The 22,849-nt window shown below is 41.3% G+C and overlaps 1 protein-coding gene across 2 annotated transcripts; it reads left to right on the top strand.

The window, feature by feature from the left end:
* The first annotated feature begins 297 nt into the window (after positions 1 to 297).
* Positions 298 to 22,526, top strand: acy1.1 (aminoacylase 1, gene 1). 2 transcript variants are annotated; one of them, XM_031900055.1, is made up of 15 exons: positions 298 to 414; positions 1,280 to 1,370; positions 2,833 to 2,897; positions 3,894 to 3,998; positions 4,567 to 4,661; positions 5,438 to 5,514; positions 6,173 to 6,262; positions 10,107 to 10,163; positions 10,255 to 10,328; positions 12,425 to 12,474; positions 13,414 to 13,558; positions 14,433 to 14,501; positions 17,128 to 17,207; positions 21,555 to 21,615; positions 22,185 to 22,526. In XM_031900055.1, exons 2-15 carry the CDS (start codon positions 1,280 to 1,282, stop codon positions 22,347 to 22,349), a joined length of 1,224 nt encoding a protein of 407 aa, XP_031755915.1. In that variant the 5' UTR covers positions 298 to 414; the 3' UTR covers positions 22,350 to 22,526.
* Positions 22,527 to 22,849: the final 323 nt, after the last annotated feature.

Genomic DNA, 22,849 nt, shown 5'->3' on the forward strand with positions numbered 1-22,849 from the left:
AAACACACCAGGTTTTACCAGTGCAGCAACACAAACATATATTTTAATTACTTTTAAACATTTATTTTTTGGAGTTACCGTTCCTTTAATCTTTCTTCCTCATAACCAGAGCTCTGTAACCCTTTACCTACTGGGTAAAGAGCTGCGTTGTGTAGCTCTGTGTTATTTTAGTGTCAGTGAGGCAGCTTGCTGGCATGTAAAGTGTTAAAGCAGCCAACGCTATAATATTATCCGGCAGCACTACTCAGTATTCCATGCATGCTGCCTAGTGGTTGGATACGTTCCTGACTAGTTACGTCTGAGAGTTCATGTTTATCCGCATACTAGTGATAGTGTGCAGAAGGGAGGGTAGCTTTGTGCATAGAAAGTTCCTTTAGCCACAGGCGGTTCAGCACAAGCCGTGAAGACGAAGAGGTAATGACAAAGGATAGGGAAGAGCTATCCGCAGGGGATACAGAAGGTTCAAGCTGAGCAGCGGGCTGTGCAATGGAAGGCAGACAGGAGCTGAGAGAGAAGCGCTAGCAGAGACAGGCACAAAGGGTTCCATGAGGGAAGGTGACAGGCAGGATGACAGCTCATAGGAAGCAGCAGTGCTGACAGGGTTCATATTCACACAGTACTGACTGCTCTATTGGGGGATAGGGATACTTGCCAGTATATATTAGGTTTAAGGGATGGTTATAACTAGAACAATCTTATTAAAAGGAAAGGTAAAGATAAATGTTGGGAGACTTAACATGCTTTTGGATCTAAAGGTGATTGTGGGAGCTGTAGGGCAATAGCAACTGGAAAGCAGCTAAATATTGAATTTAGATCTCTTGTCAGGGAAAGAATCCATACAGAGCTTGGTATAATGACATTTGACATACAGAGATTAGAGAAGCACTGACTCATGGGGATTATTTAAGGACAAAGAATATCCCCTGATCACAGGGAACAAATAATTACCCTTGACATTTGGGGGCACATTTACTAATCCACGAAAGTCCGAAAAGCGTCTGAATGCGTTTTTTTCGTAATGATCGGTGACTTTTTTATAGCCATTACGACTTGCTCGTAAATTGTCGCGACTTTTTCGTAGCCATTACGACTTGCTCGTAAATTGTTGCGACTTTGTGACGGCGACGAAAAAATCGCAAAAAATACGAAAACGTCGCAAAATGTTCGTTTCCAATCCGATTTTTTCCCATTCAGGATTCGGATTCGTATTCGTGGATTAGTAAATCAGCCCCTTGGAATATAGCTTTTATGAAATAATCTCTATTTACATGTCCCATAGATGGATTCAGCACCTGAAATTGAGGATCCAGCCACAAGCCTGTTTCGGGAGTACCTGATGATAAGAACAGTGCAGCCGGATCCAGATTATGGTACTAGCTACTGTAGAACTATATATCATGACCACAGACTTATTTATATAATGTAGCACTGTTAAACCTGTGGTTCTTAGGTTGTTACTAAACTACAACATCCAGCAGTTTGTTTAACAACAGCAGAATGCATGCACATCATCCATTTCCTCTATGTATTTTTATATCACTTTCTGCTAGCTGTTTTAATGAATATGAATGATGTCAGTGGGTGTGTTTTATTTATAAGGCAAGGTCCTCAGTTTTTTGTCCCAGTACAGGGTAGCAAATATTTTTCAGCATTTTCCCACCACTTACAAGTAAAGGATGCCTCCCTTTCTGCGTGTTTCCTTGTAGTGTTCTGTATGCCTTGTGAGATTGGGCAAAGCTTTTGGTACTTTGCCACAAAAGACTAAAGGGAGTGCATACATGCAAAAGGCTAGCATACCAGGTTCCCTTTTCATAAATGCACCTTACAGTAATTTCCTTGCAAAGCACTTTAGTGATCCCCAATTGCTTAGTAGATGATTGACAATAAAAGGTATTGGGGGAGATTATTGGGAAAGCACTTTAAGATTACAATGACTATAGCAGTTGACTTAATAAAAAAAGGGGTGTTCTCCTGAAATGTAAAGGCGATCCTGTTATATAAAGGGTAAAGTAGCCAAAAGGGGGTGGTGGTTAGAAAATGGGCCAGAAGGAGGGAAAAGGGGGGGGGGGGGGGGGTGAAGGAGTAAAGGAATTAAAAGGGGAAGGTGGAAGATAATACACTAACGCATACTTTTGTGGAGCTGGCCCCAATAGGAGACAACAGCATTATGGTGAGAGTTGGGGTGGCTACTTATTTGCTGTACTAGATATCCTGCAGCTTTTTTAATGTGAATGTTAGCACACTGATTTCTGATTTAACTTTGCCAACTAACCTTAGGTAACCTTTGCATTACTGCCAGCAGATGAATCCCCAGCAGGGTGCTGACAGGACTTAATCCTGGACTCTGAATCAGGCAGCTTTGCTTCAAGGATTGTGTCAGCAGAATGTTATCTTGCCAACTCACAATAAAATTGTACAGTGTGTGATGGTTGCCAAATTCACAGCTCCCAGAATCCCTGTCTAAAGCTGGCACACACACCAATATAATCCTATGAAACAAAATTTTGTATGATTTTCGGACCATGTGTGGGCTCCAAATTATCATCCCAACAATTTTTGTACCATGGCGATCAGTCGTTTAGTTGATCAGATTAGAAAATTTCTGCCACATAATGATATCTACTATCTGTGCATGTATTGAGTATCTCACCATATCCATGGGGGACCTACAAAGTATTTTCGGGACATAACTTTTGTACAATTGTCTGGCAATTATTAATGATCAGAACATTGTCAGCCCTGACATTTATATAATAAATGTAAGGGCTAAACCAATGCAAAGTAAGTATTTATTTCTGGTGCACAAATCAAGTTCCAATGTATGCATTACAGATAAGGGAATACAGTTTCTTGTTCGTATGGCTGAAGAAATTGGATTGGAAAGTAAGAAATTGGAGGTAATAACATGGTAATGTTATTGTACGTTGTACTCAAAATGTCATACTTGGATATTTAGTAGCTGTGGCTTTTCTCTGGCAAAGTAGCAGCAACCAAATGCATAGTATTGCCTCTTTCACTTTCTACCTTGTAGAGTAGAAATCATCATAGAATTGCTCACGTGTGCAATCTCCATTTTTAGGGGACAAGTGTTCCATACATGTTGTATGCCAACAACTGAAGGCAATTCCACACATAGCGAAAATGTAGTATATTGTCTGTTGTGCCTAATACTAATTAGTATTTTAATTGTGTTACTTTCTCTAGGGGGCATTTTTAATGCACACAAATTTCCATTAATTCACAGCACACACTTCTGTCAGTCAAGTGGGCACAGTGGCCCCATGCAACATTTGGGGCTTCTCGATTCATGTAGTAAATTTGGACACCACAGTGCCATCTTTCACCTTCTTAGAGGGAAAAGAACCAATGCTGGAGAGGTGGCGGTGAACAAGCTGGCATTTCTTTTAAAACACCAGGCTGCTAAACATGAGAATACTTACAGCAGCCACACACAGTCGAGTTTAGAGCTTAGTTCTTATGTAAAGTATTTCCTCCTATTGTGTCTAAAATTTGTTACCCCGTATTTTGTATTTATGAGCAAATATTTTGTCTTAATAAGGGCACAGGTAACACTTGCCTGTTGCATTAATTCATTTGATTCCTGTATCTGGCTGTTTCTGACTTACCTGCCATAATGTATAACAAAGAATTGAGTCACAAATGTCACTAGTGCTGGGTCCACTTGGATCAGCCCAGTTTTTTCATGCATCGTCTGCTGCAGTCTGAACGGTATATTTACACCATCAACCATAAACCATGGTGATATTAACATGTAAAATTAAATGAGACCTGTGTATCCTTAGAGTCTATAATGAGCAAATCCTAGTTACGCTTGTACAAAGCACTGAAATTGGATCATTAAACAATGAAATCCATATTTCTATTCTCTTTAGTTGTACCCAGGGCGTGTTATACTCATACTAACTTGGAAAGGAACAGAACCCCAACTTGGATCAGTAATCCTAAACTCTCACACAGATGTGGTTCCAGTATTTGAGGTTAGTGGATTGGGAGGGATATGTGGGGGCATGTATGTGTGGGGAGAGAAGTGGTTAAAGGAAAACTATACCCCCAGAATGAATACTTAATCAACAGATAATTTATATTATGTTAAGTGACCTATTAAAGAATCTCACTTAACTGGAATATATATAAGTAAATATTGTCCTTTTACTTTCCCTTGATCCACCATTTAGTGATGGTCTGTGTGCTCCCTCAGAGATCACATGCCTAGAAATAATGAAGAAGAAGAATAGAAACAAGAAGAAGTCTAGAAGCAAAAAGCAGAACTCTGTACATTAATAGCTGATGTGGCCTAGCATGTATGTGTTCTATACTCTCACATACAAATACCATATATACCAACATCAATACGAACTGTAGATTTTAGTATCACAATATCCTTGGATACTATGCTTGTTTGAGAACTCATCCAAGCCCCTCTTAAATGAAAATGGTTTATTTAGATGAAGCAGGATTTATATATGAGCTTGTTTATGCAATTTATTTTTATAGAGACCTACATTGGGGTATAGTTTTCCTTTAATAGCTACTAACTCTTTCCAGGAATTCTGGACATACTCACCATTTTCTGCTTATAAAGACAAAGATGGAAACATCTATGCCCGTGGGGCGCAGGACATGAAGTGTGTTACTATCCAGTAAGTCATGGGCTGGGGAGATATTGTTAAAAGAGACCAAATGGTCCAGAGGGAGTGGTGGACGAACAGTAGCTGGAAACATCTGAGACTGTATTTTGATTGGCCTATTGGCTGGCAGATGGTTGGGCAATATTGCTGAAAATCTCCAGGTCAATACTGTGTGTAAATGGCTAGCTTTACTCTGTATTATAGTACTCTTTCCCTATCATCTCTTTTACTTTCAAATATAATTGACCTTCTTCTCTTTCTCATAACTAAACTTGCTAAAAAGTAAGCCTTTCATTGCTAAATGCAATAATGAGTAATTGTATCTCTTAATAATTAACACTTTGTCCTTGTTAAACATTTTTCAAATATAATTACCTTTTTAACTCTTTTCTTCCCCTTTTCCACCATATTGAATTAAAGCCTTCCCCTATATTGTTCTTTGCCAGACATGTGATGTTTCACTTGCAAATATTCATGTAAAGGTAATTATATATACATAGAAAACTAAGAATTATTTAAAATATGGAAATAATTAGCGATATGTAGAAAAATAAATGGAAATATTTAAAATAGGGGAATTATGGGATGAGAGTATCACTTTAAAAATGTGCCAAATCCTGTTAACGTTCATGATCTCAAAGAGATGCTCAGGTATATTTTTTTACCATCTATCTGGAATACTATAGTACTGATTATTTTTTTAAGTTGATTGATTGATGCCTTTCTGTATCATATGGGAAGAAAGGGTGACCATTATATGTGAGTTTTCACTGTAGAAACCCACACAGGTATCTCGAAGCTGTGCGCCGACTGAAATCTGAGGGACGCCGCTTCCCACGTACCATCCATCTCACTCTGGTGCCTGGTAAGAGTATTTAAAAATGGGAGAGTTTGACATAATAGAGGAAAGTGCAGTAGCAGAATGTTTACAGAATGGCAGAGGTGCACAGATGGAGCAATGTTGATTTGACATCATGCAGCTCACATGTTGGATCAGAGCACCGCTTAGAGCAAAATACAACATACATTTCAATGGAAAAAGGCTTAATGATACTCTGTGTAATTGAGGACTAAAGAAGTAGGATAGAAAGGTTGCAAATTATATTTTGGGCTTCTGTACAAGTCCTAGGCAGCCACATCCCTTTGTAAAACATCTTCAAAGAAAACTGAAGAATAGCTATAGGTTGGTCACATGTAACATTGCATCACTGCATACCTGTATCCTACATGAAAAGCGCTCCTTAGAGAGCTGTATGTAGGGATTGGAAAAAAGTCAAATTGGACTACAGATTGATCATTGACAGGCTGTTTGTCAATGGTGGTAATGGTGAACAATAGTTTAAACGCCTTGGTTTGTATACTGTAAATTAAAGGGCCCCACACAAGCTGTATTTCTCTGGGCTCAACATCCGTTAAGTATGGCAAAGAACTGAAATAAAGAAATATGGTAGAAACTGAGAAGCTGAGACTGTGAATAATTAAATAAATGTTGACTGATTCTGACCATTCTGTCTCTTGCACAGATGAAGAAATTGGGGGACATAAAGGGATGGAATTGTTTGTACAGCACCCAGAATTCCATGCACTTAACCCTGGAATCACTCTGGATGAAGGTAAGAAGCCAGCTTTATGTATGTGTCCTGCATATCAAATGTACCAAATCTGTGTTTCCTTTTTTGTATTTTCATTTCTGTGTAGCCCCAATGTATATCCTGTGTAAATCAGTGTTATATATCGGTCTTTAGGGTGTTCCAAGGAGAGACAACTGCTTTGGGCTCTGGAATAATGGGGCCCACAAAGGAACACTTTTAGCTAAGAAAGAAGCTCAGTAATGCACAAAGTTACACACTTTCTGTAGTAGATATATATACAATAGAACCTATAGTAGCAGTGGGGTAATAGCCTCTGGCAAGGGACTGTGGCTGTGGGATAGCAGGTATAGTAGGGAGAGATGGTGCCTATAGTAGCAGTGGGGGGATAATAGCCTCTGGGAAGGGACTGTGGCTGTGGGATAGCAGGTATAGTAGGGAGAGATTGTGCCTATAGTACCAGTGGGATAATAGCCTCTGGGAAGGGACTGTGGCTGTGGGATAGCAGGTATAGTAGGGAGAGATGGTGCCTATAGTAGCAGTGGGGGGATAATAGCTTCTGGGAAGGGACTGTGGCTGTGGGATAGCAGGTATAGTAGGGAGAGAGGGTGCCTATAGTAGCAGTGGGGGATAATAGCCTCTGGGAAGGGACTGAGGCTGTGGGATAGCAGGTATAGTAGGGAGAGATGGTGCCTATAGTAGCAGTGGGATAATAGCCTCTGGGAAGGGACTGTGGCTGTGGGATAGCAGGTATGGTAGGGAGAGATAGTGCCTATAGTAGCAGTGGGGGGATAATAGCCTCTGGGAAGGGACTGTGGCTGTGGGATAGTAGGTATAGTAGGGAGAGATAGTGCCTATAGTAGCAGTGGGATAATAGCCTCTGGGAAGGGACTGTGGCTGTGGGATAGCAGGTATAGTAGGGAGAGATGGTGCCTATAGTAGCAGTGGGGATAATAGACTCTAGGAAGGGACTGTGGCTGTGGGATAGTAGGTATAGTAGGGAGAGATAGTGCCTATAGTAGCAGTGGGGATAATGGCCTCTGGGAAGGGACTGTGGCTGTGGGATAGCAGGTATAGTAGGGAGAGATGGTGCCTATAGTAGCAGTGGGGGGATAATAGCCTCTGGGAAGGGACTGTGGCTGTGGGATAGCAGGTATAGTAGGGAGAGATGGTGCCTATAGTAGCAGTGGGGGGATAATAGCTTCTGGGAAGGGACTGTGGCTGTGGGATAGCAGGTATAGTAGGGAGAGAGGGTGCCTATAGTAGCAGTGGGGGATAATAGCCTCTGGGAAGGGACTGAGGCTGTGGGATAGCAGGTATAGTAGGGAGAGATGGTGCCTATAGTAGCAGTGGGATAATAGCCTCTGGGAAGGGACTGTGGCTGTGGGATAGCAGGTATGGTAGGGAGAGATAGTGCCTATAGTAGCAGTGGGGGGATAATAGCCTCTGGGAAGGGACTGTGGCTGTGGGATAGTAGGTATAGTAGGGAGAGATAGTGCCTATAGTAGCAGTGGGATAATAGCCTCTGGGAAGGGACTGTGGCTGTGGGATAGCAGGTATAGTAGGGAGAGATGGTGCCTATAGTAGCAGTGGGGATAATAGACTCTAGGAAGGGACTGTGGCTGTGGGATAGTAGGTATAGTAGGGAGAGATAGTGCCTATAGTAGCAGTGGGGATAATAGCCTCTGGGAAGGGACTGTGGCTGTGGGATAGCAGGTATAGTAGGGAGAGACGATGCCTATAGTAGCAGTGGGATAATAGCCTCTGGGAAGGGACTGTGGCTGTGGGATAGCAGGTATAGAAGGGAGAGATGGTGCCTATAGTAGCAGTGGTGGGATAATAGCCCTGGGAAGAGACTGGGGCTGTGGGATAGCAGATATAGTAGGGAAAGATGGTGCCTATAGTAGCAGTGGGGGGATAATAGCCTCTGGAAAGGGGCTGTGGCTGTGGGATAGCAGGTATAGTAGGGAGAGATGGTGCTTATAGTAGCACTGGGATAATAGCCCCTGGGAAGGGACTGTTGCTGTGGGATAGCAGGTATAGTAGGGAGAGATGGTGCCTATAGTAGCAGTGGGATAATAGCCCCTGGGAAGGGACTGTGGCTGTGGGATAGCAGGTATAGTAGGGAGAGATGGTGCCTATAGTAGCAGTGGGGATAATGGCCTCTGGGAAGGGACTGTGGCTGTGGGATAGCAGGTATAGTAGGGAGAGATGGTGCCTATAGTAGCAGTGGGGGGATAATAGCCTCTGGGAAGGGACTGTGGCTGTGGGATAGCAGGTATAGTAGGGAGAGATGGTGCCTATAGTAGCAGTGGGGATAATAGCCTCTAGGAAGGGACTGTGGCTGTGGGATTGCAAGTATAATAGGGAGAGATGATGCCTATAGTAGCAGTGGGGATAATAGCCTCTAGGAAGGGACTGTGGCTGTGGGATTGCAAGTATAATAGGGAGAGATGGTGCCTATAGTAGTAGTGGGATAATGGCCCCTGGGAAGGGACTGTGGGATAGCAGGTATAGTAGGGAGAGATGGTGCCTATAGTAGCAGTGGGGGGATAATAGCCTCTGGGAAGGGACTGTGGCTGTGGGATAGCAGGTATAGTAGGGAGAGATGGTGCCTATAGTAGCAGTGGGGATAATAGCCTCTGGGAAGGGACTGTGGCTGTGGGATAGCAAGTATAATAGGGAGAGATGGTGCCTATAGTAGCAGTGGGGGGATAATAGCCTCTGGGAAGGGGCTGTGGATGTGGGATAGCAGGTATAGTAGGGAGAGATGGTGCCTATAGTAGCAGTGGGATAAAAGCCTATGGGAAGGGACTGTGGCTGTGGGATAGCAGGTATAGTAGGGAGAGATGGTGCCTATAGTAGCAGTGGGGGGATAATAGCCTCTGGGAAGGGACTGTGGCTGTGGGATAGCAGGTATAGTAGGGAGAGATGGTGCCTATAGTAGCAGTGGGGGGATAATAGCCTCTGGGAAGGGACTGTGGATGTGGGATAGCAGGTATAGTAGGGAGAGATGGTGCCTATAATAGCAGTGGGGGGATAATAGCCTCTGGGAAGGGACTGGGGCTGTGGGATAGCAGGTATAGTAGGGAGAGATGGTGCCTATAGTAGCAGTGGGGGGATAATAGCCTCTGGGGAGGGACTGTGGCTGTGGGATAGCAGGTATAGTAGGGAGAGATGGTGCCTATAGTAGCAGTGGGGGAATAATAGCCTCTGGGAAGGGACTGGGGCTGTGGGATAGCAGGTATAGTAGGGAGAGATGGTGCCTATAGTAGCAGTGGGGGGATAATAGCCTCTGGGGAGGGACTGTGGCTGTGGGATAGCAGGTATAGTAGGGAGAGATGGTGCCTATAGTAGCAGTGGGATAATAGCCTCTGGGAAGGGACTGTGGCTGTGGGATAGCAGGTATAGTAGGGAGAGATAGTGCCTATAGTAGCAGTGGGGGGATAATAGCCTCTGGGAAGGGACTGTGGCTGTGGGATAGCAGGTATAGTAGGGAGAGATGGTGCCTATAGTAGCAGTGGGGGGATAATAGCCTCTGGGGAGGGACTGTGGCTGTGGGATAGTAGGTATAGTAGGGAGAGATGGTGCCTTTAGTAGCAGTGGGAAGTAGTAGATTGTAAGCTCTTTTGGGCAGGGCCCTTTTCACCTCTTGTGTTGGTTATTGGTTGCTTTATATGTTACTCTGTATGTCTAATGTATAAAACCCACTTATTGTACAGCGTTGCAAAATATGTTGGCGCTTTATAAATAAATGTTAATAATAATAATAGCCTCTGGGAAGGGACTTCTTCTAGCAGCAGTTTCCCTTTGGCCATTTTTATCATGTGTTCCTTCCCCTCACATATCCCCCCACTTACTTTTTCAGGTCTTGCAAACCCCTCAGAAGAATTCAGTGTTTTCTATGGGGAGAAATGTCCCTGGTGTAAGTGTCCTACCCTTTAGCCCCTTCCATTTCACTCCTATTAACTACTGCTGTTAACCACCTCACCGTGTAACCTTCATGTCTTCCCCAGGGATAACGGTTCATTGCGGGGGTGACCCTGGACATGGTTCCCGCTTCATAGAAAACACAGCAGCAGCCAAATTAGTGAGTGCACAGGGGTTGGGATGCACAAGAACACAGGCTATAGCAGGGTTGGACGAATGTTACTGTGTTATTTACTAAATAAGAGTAAGAGTTATTTACTAAAACAAAGAGTAAGGGCAACTTACTTAGCACAGAAATACATGAAAGTATTAAATTACTGAATACAAGCTTGCAGGCTATCGCATACATCCTGGGCACATAGAGAGCAGTAAATAGGCTCGTAGCTTTTCCTATTGGTTGAAACAAGTTGTATTGGAGAGCACTATTTTATTAGAGTTTATTGGAGAGAAAACCAGATGGTAGGTGCCACTTGCATGAATAAATACACATCAAAAAATGCAAAACCAGTGTGTTTTACTGGCTATTTACAGAAGATTAACAATGAAATCATAAACATAAAGACGATATATTTTCCTTTAATTTGAAAAATAAATCCCAGCTAGAATCGCATTATATCCAATGAGTGCCTGGGGCTGCCACCCTATAAACTGGGGTTCAGTGTACTGTGGGGCCAGCCTACAGACCAGTTATAGTAATATGCTGGGTATATGAATATATAGTCCCCTACATGTGTCTTAAATCCCACCCTGAAGGCCAGTTAGGATGAGATTTGGAAGTTTTTTTGCTAGATATTCTTTGCATTATGGTACCATGATACAACAAGGTTTTTGTAGGTCTATCTGTAACCTTGTGTTAAGGTTAAGGAGACCTCACTAAACACTGGGCTACAAAAGGGAACATGCACCCAATCAGTTTAAAAACCCCAGACTTCTAAATATCCTGTTTGTTTGCCTTGCATTATGCCTCATTTGGCTTCCAGCTGCTTGGTTGCAATCATGCCACCTGTTAGACAAAGCCTTTTTTTTATTATTAATTTTAGGAAAACCATTAAAGAAGAGTAAAACAAGTGAGAGGTAAAAAGAATAGAAAAGAGGGAAGAAAAAAGTGATGATGGGCATTCCTGTTTCACTAGTGTAACATAACCTTATAGTACAGGGCTACATCCCTAAGAATTCTTAAACATACAACTTAGACTGTTTTACTGTGCTGCATTGCCTCTTTGTGGGTCGGCCAACCAACCGTTCCCTATTTTCTCAAACTTGGCAGGAGATCCTTATTCCAAATAAGTTTGTTTGTGTCATGGAAGTGTATTGTCAATCAATTTGGTCCAGAAGCTCAGGGTTGGAGGCTCAGTGGCTTTCCAAGTCAATAGAATTGAAATCCTGGACCCGTTTTAGTCTAATATGATTTATGGAGTCAAAATTCCCTTGCAGTAAAATAGTTTAAAACCAGGGGTGGTTTCAGTAATAGTAGGGGCTCCCCTAGGGAACTGAGCCTGGAACGCTCTATATTATTAACCCAGTCTGCTGGCTCAGCATTGTGCTGCAATACAGCTCTGCATTGAAAGCAAGGAAACAAATTAACAGCTCTTATGAAACATTCTGTTTGTTTAACCTCTTGCCTGTGTCCTCCCATGCTCCTCTCTTAATAACTGTCTTAGTCTGTAACTAACTGTCCTAGTCTGTTCATTATTACCCTCGGATGTACCTGTCTCTTGCCTAGTGCCCCCCTGCTGGTATATACTTTATTGGTATATGCTGCTCCTCCTTGGTAGGTATGTGGTATGTGTCCTTTGCATTTTGTTGTTCCTTCACCCTCAGGTATGTCCTACTGTCCAACTGCAATATTTTCTATACATTGTAAAAAGATGTAAGGTGGAGGCTACAACATAGATACAATCCGAAGGGTTCTGATTGTTTTTTGGTTAGATAAACTGCATTGATTATAAGGTGCAGTACATGGGCAGATGGGATGCATGATTTCTAAATAAGGAGTATATTCACAACTGGTAAATAGTCACCTGTGGGCCGCCCTCCAAAATCTGCCACCATATTCTCAGGCCCTCGGGTGCCAATATGGTAAATATGGCTTTGCTCAGTGCTTGAAAGCATGAAGTGCATCGGTGAAAACCAATGTTCGAAGGCTTGGGCTTACATATATGTATGTCTGTACTGTATATAGTATATATATGCTACACAACATATGGATTTATGAGCATCCATACAGCTAAATACGCTCAACTGTATGTTTTTTAGCACTCAGTGATATCAAGATTTTTGGAGTTCAGAGAAAAAGAGAAAAAAAGGTAAGTGGGTAAAGCAGATATTCGCTGGATGTTGTTCTTACTATACTGGAACCTGCTATATCCTCATACACAAACTTTATTTTAGATACACAGTAATTCTGTGCACACATCAAAGATAAATTGCAGACTGTTTCAAGCACACTGTACCCCTTATATACTTACCACCAGTGGTTAAATCTGTGCTACTGCAGCAACAGAAAAGGCTTTCCCACCGGCATTAATGTAAACTGCCGTAAAGTTGTAAAGTTTCAATTAACACAATAAACAATGCGCTCCTCATCTAGTAGGATTTTTAAATTTGTCTAATTGATAGCTGCCTATTTTTGGACTGTTATCCCATACTCGGCAGATAAGCTGTTGACTTGGAACGTTTCATTGGCCATCGGAAAATTGTGTATCCCGTGGGCAATGAAGCGCCTGATAATACCTACCCCTTCCAATTCGTTTAAATTAGGGATGCACTGAATCCAGGATTTGGTTCGGGCTTAGGTCTTTTTCAGCAGGATTTGGCCGAATCCAGGTACTTAACCACTTTTGGTCATGTGAACATGGAAATAAACATTTTTTTAGTGTGCTTCTATTTAACTGTTCTGTAGCCTAATTTGCATTTGTAAATTAGAGTTAGAATTTGGTTCTGTATTCAGCTGAAGCTTTTACGAAGGATTCAGCCGAACCTCAAAGTAGTGGATTCGGTACATCCCTAGTTTAAATTGCCACATGTAAAACACATTACATACGGCAATCCTGGGTAATTGCTTGAGAATGCCAAAGGAGCCATTTTTGTGTGATTACATGGGATATATATTTTACATGCAGTGATTTAAATGGTTGCAAAGGTGGCGGTATTGTCAGATGCTTTATTTCCCTCATGACAGGAGATTTCCCGCCGGGGCAATACAGTTATTTAGATGTTAGTACATTAATATTATGTATCTCCAGGCTATTGACAGATCCTAAACTCACACTCGGAGATGTTACCACGGTGAACATGACACAAGTTAGTGGTGGAGTCTCTTTCAATGTTGTGCCATCAGAGATGACGGCAACCTTTGACCTACGCATACCACCTACTGTGAATCTAAAGGTAGATTTCTTTCTGTTTTATTTCTAACCCACACACCCAGGTTCTCTTTCTGTCCTCCCTCTTCTCAATGAGTTTGTTCATTAACTTTTTTAAGAAATGTGCAATTCTTATCATTTATAGTGTTCTTCTGTATACATACTATGCTTTTTTCCTGTCTTCTCAGCATCCTACCTCTTTGATTCTTTCGGTCTTCAACTTTTTACACAGCACTGTGAAGTTGCTATTCATTTTCCTTTATTTTCCCTTACTTTTCTACATCCTGTTCTATTTTTTTTTACTCACAAATACAACGGAGTTGAGGGAATGCCCCAAAGCTAATAAAAGTTTAGTGGAAGTGCTACAGACACACAGACATGTGATTCATCATGGTCATTCTTTGGTCTGTCAAAGTTCATACATTTTCAAAGAACAGGGGTTTTCTTTACTTGCTTATGATTGTATAACCACTATTACTTACACCTTCATCAGGTAAAACACTTAAGTTTATGGTTGGCACCTCTTGGTCTGGTATTTCATGGGAAGTGTCTCCTGTTATTGCTCCTACAACTTTAAAGGGCTTATGCCTTTAAAATATATGTTGGTCTTGCAGATCTTCTCTTTATAGAAATCTACAGCGGGAGAAGATCAACTTGTAGGACCAGCGCAATGAATAGGAGATAATGCAAGCAGGTAGGATGGTGCCAGTCTATGAGAAATAAGATCAGAGGTCAATAGTTAAGAATTCCCTATGGAGACACCTTGGGGCTAGGAATGATGCATTGATCAGCTAATTTGTGTTATCTAGACCTTGCCTTGTATGAGCTTTTGGAACTTTGTTATACATTGTGTAACCACTACCCATTTACTTATAATGTATGACTGCTTGTGCCCACAGGAGTTTGAGCGTCAGCTTGAGGGTTGGTGCCGAGCAGCTGGAGATAATGTAACATGGGAGTATCATCAGGTGAGAATATTTGTTAAAGTTAAACAATGAATTAGAGATCATGTATGTATATATATATATAAGTACAAGCAGTGATGAAGCTGCACACCATAAATATTGAGATACTACCTGGGTGCCAGTGCCATGTTGTAATGTAAATAGAGAAAAAGAATGACTACACCCACAGGAATTTTCACGCTGGAGACATCAGTTGAAGTAAATAAAGTGAAGAATTTATTCAGACTGAATAAATTCTTTACTTTATTTACTTCAACTGATGTCTCCAGCGTGAAAATTCCTGTGGGTGCAGTCATTCTTTTTCTCTCTCTATATATATATATAGCTCCGATATTGTAGTTATGCACTCCCAAAAAAACAAAAATCAATAGCTCAGGTGTATATGAAATATATGTCCATATAGTAGAAATCTAATCTAAAAGTAGAAATCTAATCTACAAAGCGGATTCCAAAAAAGTTGGGACACTAAACAAATTGTGAATAAAAACTGAACACAATGATGTGGAGGTGCCAACTTCTAATATTTTATTCAGAATAGAACATAAATCACGGAACAAAAGTTTAAACTGAGAAAATGTACCATTTTAAGGGAAAAATATGTTGATTCAGAATTTCATGGTGTCAACAAATCCCAAAAAAGTTGTGACAAGTAGCAATAAGAGGCTGGAAAAAGTAAATTTGAGCATAACAAAGAGCTGAAAGACCAAATAACACTATTTAGGTCAATTGGCAACATGATTGGGTATAAAAAGAGCTTCTCAGAGTGGCAGTGTCTCTCAGAAGCCAAGATGGGTAGAGGATCACCAATTCCCACAATGTTGCGCAGAAAGATAGTGGAGCAATATCAGAAAGGTGTTACCCAGCGAAAAATTGCAAAGATTTTGCATCTATCATCATCAACTGTGCATAACATCATCCAAAGATTCAGAGAATCTGGAATAATCTCTGTGCGTAAGGGTCAAGGCCGTAAAACCATACTGGATGCCCGTGATCTCCGGGCCCTTAAACGACACTGCACCACAAACAGGAATGCTACTGTAAAGGAAATCACAGAATGGGCTCAGGAATACTTCCAGAAACCATTGTCAGTGAACACAATCCACCGTGCCATCCGCCATTGCCAGCTGAAACTCTACAGTGCAAAGAAGAAGCCATTTCTAAGCAAGATCCACAAGCTCAGGCGTTTTCACTCGGCCAGGGATCATTTAAAATGGAGTGTGGCAAAATGGAAGACTGTTCTGTGGTCAGACGAGTCATGATTCAAAGTTCTTTTTGGAAATCTGGGTCACCATGTCATCCGGACCAAAGAGGACAAGGACAACCCAAGTTGTTATCAACGCTCAGTTCAGAAGCCTGCATCTCTGATGGTATGGGGTTGCATCAGTGCGTGTGGCATGGGCAGCTTGCATGTCTGGAAAGGCGGCATCAATGCAGAAAAATATATTCAGGTTCTAGAACAACATATGCTCCCATCCAGACGTCATCTCTTTCAGGGAAGACCCTGCATTTTTCAACAAGATAATGCCAGACCATATTCTGCATCAATCACAACATCATGGCTGCATAGGAGAAGGATCCGGGTACTGAAATGGCCAGTCTGCAGTCCAGATCTTTCACCTATAGAGAACATTTGGCGCATGATAAAGAGGAAGGTGCGACAAAGAAGGCCCAAGACGATTGAACAGTTAGAGGCCTGTATTAGACAAGAATGGGAGAGCATTCCTATTCCTAAACTTGAGAAACTGGTCTCCTCGGTCCCCAGACGTCTGTTGAGTGTAAAATGGCCTTGTCCCAACTTTTTTGGGATTTGTTGACACCATGAAATTCTGAATCAACTTATTTTTCCCTTAAAATGGTACATTTTCTCAGTTTAAACTTTTGTTCCGTGATTTATGTTCTATTCTGAATAAAATATTAGAAGTTGGCACCTCCACATCATTGCGTTCAGTTTTTATTCACAATTTGTTTAGTGTCCCAACTTTTTTGGAATCCGGGTTGTAAAAAAGAGTAAAATTATTTATTGGTGGTTATCAACATTTCAGTCCCAGCAAGAGAACCTTTCTCAAGACATCCCAATCCCACAACCTAAAATAGCCTGTTACATGTAATAATGGCACCAATCCATGCCCCCCATGATATCACAAAGTGTACAGGTAACAGGTCATCATAATGTTAAACAAGCTGTAAGTGTATGAAACACTATTGTGTTAATAAACAAAACATTTAAAAAAGCAATCTGAAGGAGTTTGTGTCACTGTGTAGAAGTAAACATTCACTTGTACATAGTGACACACACTCCTCCTGTTTACCAGCAACAAGGTTTCAGCTCCGGTTTGGCGCTTATCTAGAGTCCTTGAGGAAAGTTTCAAAAGGAGCTGAAACATTGGTGCTGCTAATTAGCAAAAACAAGATGATCAGTGGTTAAATATTGATGTTCAGACCATATTATTGTATTATTGTTGGGTGGAAGCAATAAATATTCCAAATATATACTAAATGTAAGTCTGGAAATAAAGTGGAAAATTAACCTATGTAGAACCTCAATTCATTTTAATCACTTTATCTAATTGCAAATGTGCCTGTCCCTCAAGCCTATGAATAACACCGTAGGTTTGTTTGTTATTCCTAGAAATGTATGAACGAAAGGGTGACTACTCCAGATGATTCTAACCCTTGGTGGAAAGCATTCAGCGCCCCATGCAAAGAGATGTGAGTAAAAGCATAACAAATGACAATAGGGGGAGCAGTAGGGGAGCATCTCTGTCAATATAGAGATGAGCTAGGAAAAGGGAAAAGACAAACTGGAATTGAATGGGGAGAGGAGGTCTGCTTTAGGAAAAAATTGGCATGGAAGGGGCAATAGATTCAACAGAGAGGGGTGCTGCTGTAGAGATTAGCAAGATAGGGTGAAAGTAATAACCAAAAAGGGAAGAGGAAGTCTAGGGCAACGTTAGCCATACACAGACAGATATTGTTAAAAAACCAACCAATGGTTGTAAGACCGGTCATTCGCTGTAGTAGTGTGTGCCCCGGAGTTTAGATCGGAAGAGCCACAGAAGAAAAAGTTTATTAAAAAAAATGCTAAAACATTAAAATAAGATCATATGTAAAGCTCCTTAGAATATCCATGGCTCCACCATATGAAAAGTATATATTAAGGTGAATATTCCCTATAATCTCAAGCATTCAGGACTGCTTTGTTCTTTTTGACTGGCCTGATACAATACAAAACCTGAAATGTTTAATTTATACACACATAATAACATTGCAGTTTCAGGATTATAGTCATAAACAGAGCTAATCCTCGAGAGACACCTAGGGGCGCATTCATGAAACCACAAATTTTGGGTGGTTAAAAAACACAATTGGAAAATATTCGGAGTAACCACGATAATTTCTGATGTGCGAAAATGTCATGAAAACTCTTTTCTCAGTCGTACGAAAATATTATGGTGCGATCTGAAAGTCACTACATTTTTGGATCCGAATGATCGTAAACGTCTCGAAAACCTTTCTGGCTTTGAAACCTTCAATGCATGATTTTGGAAGGCTTCCATAGGACTCAATGGCACTCTACAGAGCCAACCTGGCCAAAAGATAGTCACAATACCAAAACTTGAATGAATTCCGAAATGTTCATAGTCATTGTGAAAAATACGACTTTTTCATGGAAGTTAACGAAAACCACAAAAAAGTTGTGGAATTTTAACGAAAATATCATGGACATAACGAAAAGTTCTATAAATTAGAAAAAAATTTGTGGGTTCATGAAGTGGCCCCCTAAACTTGGAACATGCAATTGAAACCTATTCGTTTAGCTAATAAAGAAGATTGTCCTTAATATGTACAGATAAATCTTTGTTAGAAAAACAGAACAGTAGGAAAAGGCAATTGGGATTTAGATCTTGAACTTTGGAATCCTCTTTGTAGAATGATCAGCCAAACTGTTAAACGGGAATAATCATGAAAAATGTTTTCATAACATTGAAAATAGAAAGTCTAGACAAACATTTTGACAATTTATAGCTTTTGAAAAGTTTGCACTGTTACAAAGTTATGGCTAGTTGAAGCAGCCTCCCATCCCCCACCCCCCAGAATCTCTGGCTCCCTGGTCTGTGTCCGTGATGCACAAATGTGTGAGTGACAGAGCAGAGTGAAAGCTGATTTGCTGTGGCTTGTCACAAGGCCACACCCCTCAGTATATATGTACTAAGGGAAAGTAAAGGAATGGAGCCAGGCTGGGTGCTGATGAAGCTGCATTTGTACATATAAGGCTGATGCCCTGCTATCACGGGCAACTCAGAAATAGCTTTCCACCGGCAACAATAGGAGTCATTGGTGGAAAGCCCTTTGCATCACTTCGGTAATCCAAAGTCGCACAAAGTTTCCTCCTGCAGGTAATTTCGCGCAATTTTGGAAAACTATTTGGGGGAAAGCTATTTCGGAGCAGTTAGTTGCCCGTGATAGCATAAATCTATCGCGCGGGTGACTGAACCACAGATATCGATTGGGCAGGTTGAAAAAATTTTGTCGAATCGGGGACCACATCGGCTTGTTGACCGTCTGCGCCCATTGCTGTCCTTATAATTAGGGCAGGTAGCCAATATCGGGAGAAGATCCGCTCGCTTGGTGACCTTGCCAAGCAAGCAGATCTTAACGTGTATGGCCACCTTTAGCCAGGCTTTCAGGCTTCTTGATTGGTTAACTGAGTCTAATCAGGCCCACCTGGTCAGTATGTAGCCATAGCCAGCTCATGTAATGTTAAAAAATGGCCATATACAGTGGTGTGAAAAACTATTTGCCCCCTTCCTGATTTCTTATTCTTTTGCATGTTTGTCACACTTAAATGTTTCTGCTCATCAAAAACCGTTAACTATTAGTCAAAGATAACATAATTGAACACAAAATGCAGTTTTTAAATGAAGGTTTACGTTATTAAGGGTGAAAAAAACCTCCAAATCTACATGGCCCTGTGTGAAAAAGTGATTGCCCCCCTTGTTAAAAAATACCTTAACTGTAGTTTATCACACCTGAGTTCAATTTCTGTAGTCACCCCCAGGCCTGATTACTGCCACACCTGTTTCAATCAAGAAATCACTTAAATAGGAGCTACCTGACACAGAGAAGTAGACCAAAAGCACATCAAAAGCTAGACATCATGCCAAGATCCAAAGAAATTGAGGAACAAATGAGAACAAAAGTAATTGAGATCTATCAGTCTGGTAAAGGTTATAAAGCCATTTCTAAAGCTTTGGGACTCCAGCGAACCACAGTGAGAGCCATTATCCACAAATGGCAAAAACATGGAACAGTGGTGAACCTTCCCAGGAGTGGCCGGCCAACCAAAATTACCCCAAGAGCGCAGAGACAACTCATCCGAGAGGCCACTAAAGACCCCAGGACAACATCTAAAGAACTGCAGGCCTCACTTGCCTCAATTAAGGTCAGTGTTCACGACTCCACCATAAGAAAGAGACTGGGCAAAAACGGCCTGCATGGCAGATTTCCAAGGCGCAAACCACTTTTAAGCAAAAAGAACATTAAGGCTCGTCTCAATTTTGCTAAAAAACATCTCAATGATTGCCAAGACTTTTGGGAAAATACCTTGTGGACCGACGAGACAAAAGTTGAACTTTTTGGAAGGTGCGTGTCCCGTTACATCTGGCGTAAAAGTAACACAGCATTTCAGAAAAAGAACATCATACCAACAGTAAAATATGGTGGTGGTAGTGTGATGGTCTTGGGTTGTTTTGCTGCTTCAGGAACTGGAAGGCTTGCTGTGATAGATGGAACCATGAATTCTACTGTCTACCAAAAAATCCTGAAGGAGAATGTCCGGCCATCTGTTCATCAACTCAAGCTGAAGCGATCTTGGGTGCTGCAGCAGGACAATGACCCAAAACACACCAGCAAATCCACCTCTGAATGGCTGAAGAAAAACAAAATGAAGACTTTGGAATGGCCTAGTCAAAGTCCTGACCTGAATCCTATTGAGATGTTGTGGCATGACCTTAAAAAGGCGGTTCATGCTAGAAAACCATCAAATAAAGCTGAATTACAACAATTCTGCAAAGATGAGTGGGCCAAAATTCCTCCAAAGCGCTGTAAAAGACTCGTTGCAAGTTATCGCAAACGCTTGATTGCAGTTATTGCTGCTAAGGGTGGCCCAACCAGTTATTAGGTTCAGGGGGCAATTACTTTTTCACACAGGGCCATGTAGGTTTGGATTTTTTTTCTCCCTAAATAATAAAAACCCTCATTTAAAAACTGCATTTTGTGTTTACTTGTGTTATCTTTGACTAATAGTTAAATGTGTTTGATGATCAGAAACATTTAAGTGTGACAAACATGCAAAAGAATAAGAAATCAGGAAGGGGGCAAATAGTTTTTCACACCACTGTATTCTGTTATCGATTCGCTTGACTACGATGTTATTGCACAAACAGTAGCACAAGTTACTGTGTCTACAACAAGTTATAGAAAAGGCAAATTGTAGTTTTATGGGAATGTGTAAGTGGATGCCTTTAAAGTTATTGTTTAACTACAACTCCCACATCAACGGCCAGCTCACTTGGCCTGTATGTTTCACATTGCTGGGCCTTTGCTAAATAACTAGATTGCTGCTTCTCAAAAAAGCAAGTGATATGTGGCTTATTTTATGTTTTTCTCACAAATAACCAAGAAATACATTTCTAGGTATTGACTCAGTAACTCAGGTTAGTGAGAGGGAAAGTGCCAGACAATGTTAGGGTGAATTTGGTTGAATTTTTAGACCTTCCACCTTCCAGGTTTTTTATCAGATAGAAAAGATGGGCAGGTAGGGGGTTTAACTTTAGATGCCAAGTTAAGCAGATTCCTATTCATGATAATTCCCCTTTAAACTCTTGCTCCCCTTCAACCCTGCCAAATAGTGTTACTCAGTTTTGTACTCAGTCCTGCTTCAAGTGGATAGGGAGCTAAGGCAGCTGGTGTCTTGATTAGAGGGGAACATTAAGGAACAATACCAGTCAGTAGTCAGACACTAAGCAGATGACTTGTTTGTATTTCTTTTTCTAGGCGTCTAAAGTTAAAGCCTGAGATTTTTCCTGCAGCCACTGACAGCCGTTTCATTCGAGCGGTGAGTAAAGGGGAACAGTATTGGGGGTTTCCTGTGTCCTGATACCCATATCTATAAGGAACCTGGCACTCTTTTATGATGATGATACAAATTCCTTATAGTCCTTCACTTAAAATCAATCTATGTGTTCTCATCAATACAGAATAATCAGGTACCATCATATTACCAAATCTATGCTGATGCAAAGTGATGAATATAACCAAACTGTCACGCTGGTGTGGTTTCTACCCTCTTAAGATATATGGCAACAAATGTTGAATACCCTGGTCCATTCCCCATTGGCCCGGTAACCAAACTGACAGGACTGGGCTTGTGATGCAAATGTATGTGCACAGGGTCAGGCCTGCTGGGATACCAGGGAATATCCAGGTGGCCCCAGGCTCATTTGGCCGTACCTCTTCAGCCCAACATGTTTAAAAAACAGTGCTGCCACCCATGTCGCCATATATACCTATGATACTAATCAGGCATAATGATATCCTAAAGTGTGAACTGTATATGTAGTGGACTTCCCTTAACCATTGTTATTGTATTCTCTTTCCACAAATTGCTCTTCTCTCCCCTCCCAGGCTGGATATTCTGCTCTTGGTTTCTCTCCAATGAACAACACGCCCATCTTGCTTCATGATCACAATGAGTATTTGAATGAAAGCATCTTCCTTCGTGGGATCCAAATTTACACCAAGATCATTGCCTCACTGGCCAGTGTTGCACCCCTTGCTGATGAGCATTGACAGATGGTAATAGTGGGAAGAGGAGTACAATTTGTTATAGAAGCACTCAGGGCGTCATTGCAAACAGCCAGCTATACTCAGGGAATTGCAAGTTGTCCTTTAAATCTTCAGATGAATAGTAAAATAGCCATATACTGATCTGATATAATTAAATTAAACATAAATCTTTTACAAAATTAGCTGTAGTGCATTACTTACCTTGTCACACACAGGATGTATTTGAAGTAACACTGTAAAGCTGTAAAAAAAAAAACTATGACAGCCGACTGGTGACTAAATGCCACCCCCTGACTGTACAGAGGCTGGGGTTCAGCCCACAAGAATGGAAAATGATTACGTATCACAGCCAGTTGGTTTTCATTTTTAACAGTCAGATATTTCTGAAGATGTCATTGCACTTAAGTGCAGTCAAGGTTTAACATTAAAGGTTTTGCTTTGCTCATGTGAGCGAGTTACTCATTCTGACTATACTGTATATGGATTGAAACCTGGCGCACCAT

The sequence above is a fragment of the Xenopus tropicalis genome, chromosome 4 (assembly GCF_000004195.4).
Source record: "Xenopus tropicalis strain Nigerian chromosome 4, UCB_Xtro_10.0, whole genome shotgun sequence".
NCBI lineage: Eukaryota > Metazoa > Chordata > Amphibia > Anura > Pipidae > Xenopus > Xenopus tropicalis.

Coding starts and splice junctions, on each gene's coding strand:
- acy1.1 (XM_031900055.1), top strand. CDS start 1,280: ATGGATTCAGCACCTGAAATTGAGGATCCAGCCACAAGCCTGTTTCGG. Junction 17,208..21,554: donor AGCGCCCCATGCAAAGAGAT/GTGAGTAAAAGC, acceptor TTCTTTTTCTAG/GCGTCTAAAGTTAAAGCCTG. Junction 21,616..22,184: donor ACAGCCGTTTCATTCGAGCG/GTGAGTAAAGGG, acceptor CTCCCCTCCCAG/GCTGGATATTCTGCTCTTGG.